General features: G+C 39.7%; 1 protein-coding gene across 1 annotated transcript; it reads right to left on the reverse strand.

Moving 5' to 3' along the window:
- Positions 1-288: 288 nt before the first annotated feature.
- Positions 289-1,488, reverse strand: LOC144640097 (adenosine receptor A2a-like). Its single transcript, XM_078499317.1, has one exon. The coding sequence runs from the start codon at positions 1,408-1,410 to the stop codon at positions 415-417; it is 996 nt and encodes a 331-aa protein (XP_078355443.1). The 5' UTR covers positions 1,411-1,488; the 3' UTR covers positions 289-414.
- Positions 1,489-1,789: the final 301 nt, after the last annotated feature.

The raw sequence follows: 1,789 nt of genomic DNA on the forward strand, positions 1-1,789 counted from the left end.
CTCAGTAACTCTGCTTCCGTTTAGAGGATACAAGAGGGACTTGTATAATATAAAAGGAAAGGCATGGCTTACGTCTTTGAGGAAACAAGTTAGAGCACTAAGATCGTATTTATTAAACTATGCTATAGGAGCCTAAGCTATGTGGTCTCTGTCACGGAACACCATTGACATTTGAGTACCAGTTATGCACTTTATAAATAGCTAATGTTTTGCTTCTACGTTCATGGGTTGAAGAAATAACTCCGTAACAAATCCTGTTGTTTTACGCGAATTTTTATTTTCTTTTAGCAGAGCATTATATATGTCACAGTTTAGCAAAAATGGCGATGATGTGAAATGGACAATTTATTACTAAAAGTGAATAATAAGACAGCAGACGACTAAAGGCCTGTATGTTTTTTAAACACGAATAATTCAAACTGGCGAGTTGCATGTATCGTGTTCACTCATGTCCCTTTTTGTTGATCTTTTAATTGAACGATGAATGCGAATTTGTGTTGATTTTGGTTTTCTAAGAAATCGAAAAGTACGAATTAAAGCTTGATGAAATTCTTCATTTCGCAAGCAATATACCCACGGATTGATTGCCGATGAAGTAAACGCAAGCGCTTCGACTGGTGTCCACACCGTGAAGAGAAGAATTATACATTTAACAGAATATTGCACAAAAGAAGTGACTAAACTTGGCAACCAGCAAATAACAAACAGTCCAACCACAATGCTAACTGTCTTTGCCGCCTTAAGGTTCTTTTTTCTTCTTTTCACAGCTTCTTGATTCTGTAAAGTTTGGTTAATTGTTCTCCTGGACTGCACGGCAGCGGCTTTTAAATTACGAATAGAGCAGAATATGATGATGATCATTGGTATCAAGACCGTGATAATTGTAAAAGACAACCATAACGTCGGTAGCACAGTGAGATCCTTAACTAAGAACCTCGAGCAGGGGAGAAGCAAGGAAATGAACCAAACAGCGGCTATGAGCACATAACACCGCCTGTTAGTGACAAAGTCTTCGTAGCGGAGAGGATAAAAGATGGCAATATGTCTATCCAGGGTAACGCAGCACAAGTTGAATGTAGTAGCCACTGTTGTGTGGATCCAGAGATAGTTGAGAGCTGTACTATAGGTCTTCCAATAAGTATCTGTATTAAAAAGCAAGCATCTGGTAGGTATATATACCGGGTCTATAACAAGGCCTAATAAAAAGTCCGCTGCTGTCAGTGAAGCCAGGAACAAGTTGGAGATTACTCTCAGCGACCTATTTCTGGCGATCAACCACAACACAACCCCATTTCCAACTATAGTCGCCAAAGCTGCAACACCAAACCACGTCGAATAAACTATCTTTGCCGCCAGGTTAAACTCTTTACTATTACAGCAGGTGCCGTTCATCTGTGCTGTGTCCAACATTTTGCTGCATGGGTTGTTAATGTCTTCCTGCGTAAACCGTCGTCAAGTCGCTTGACTGAGTAAACTGGTGGCAATTCAAATCCCTGTTTAATTTGGCGGATTATATACATTGTTGACCAATCATAGGGAAGAAAGGCAACACTACACTTTCAAATGTCCGACGGAATATTCTAGTCGGGCGTCAAGTTTTTGTTTTACTCAACAATTCAAATCCGTCATGCACGCACTTTGCAGAATCGACCGCCGCACAAGCTGTTTTCATGCAGAGTATGAAATTTGTTTCTTTCACTAACATGATGACGTAGATTTATTTTCCAAATCCTACTGCAAAAACCGCATTAGAAATCTAACAGGCAATCATCATCAAAAGGAAACACTG

The sequence above is a fragment of the Oculina patagonica genome, unplaced genomic scaffold (genome assembly GCF_052425735.1).
Source record: "Oculina patagonica isolate OP01 unplaced genomic scaffold, crgOcupat unplaced1820, whole genome shotgun sequence".
Lineage (NCBI taxonomy): Eukaryota > Metazoa > Cnidaria > Anthozoa > Scleractinia > Oculinidae > Oculina > Oculina patagonica.

Excerpts from the sequence above, each read along its gene's own strand:
- LOC144640097 (XM_078499317.1), bottom strand. The coding sequence starts at position 1,410 with ATGTTGGACACAGCACAGATGAACGGCACCTGCTGTAATAGTAAAGAG.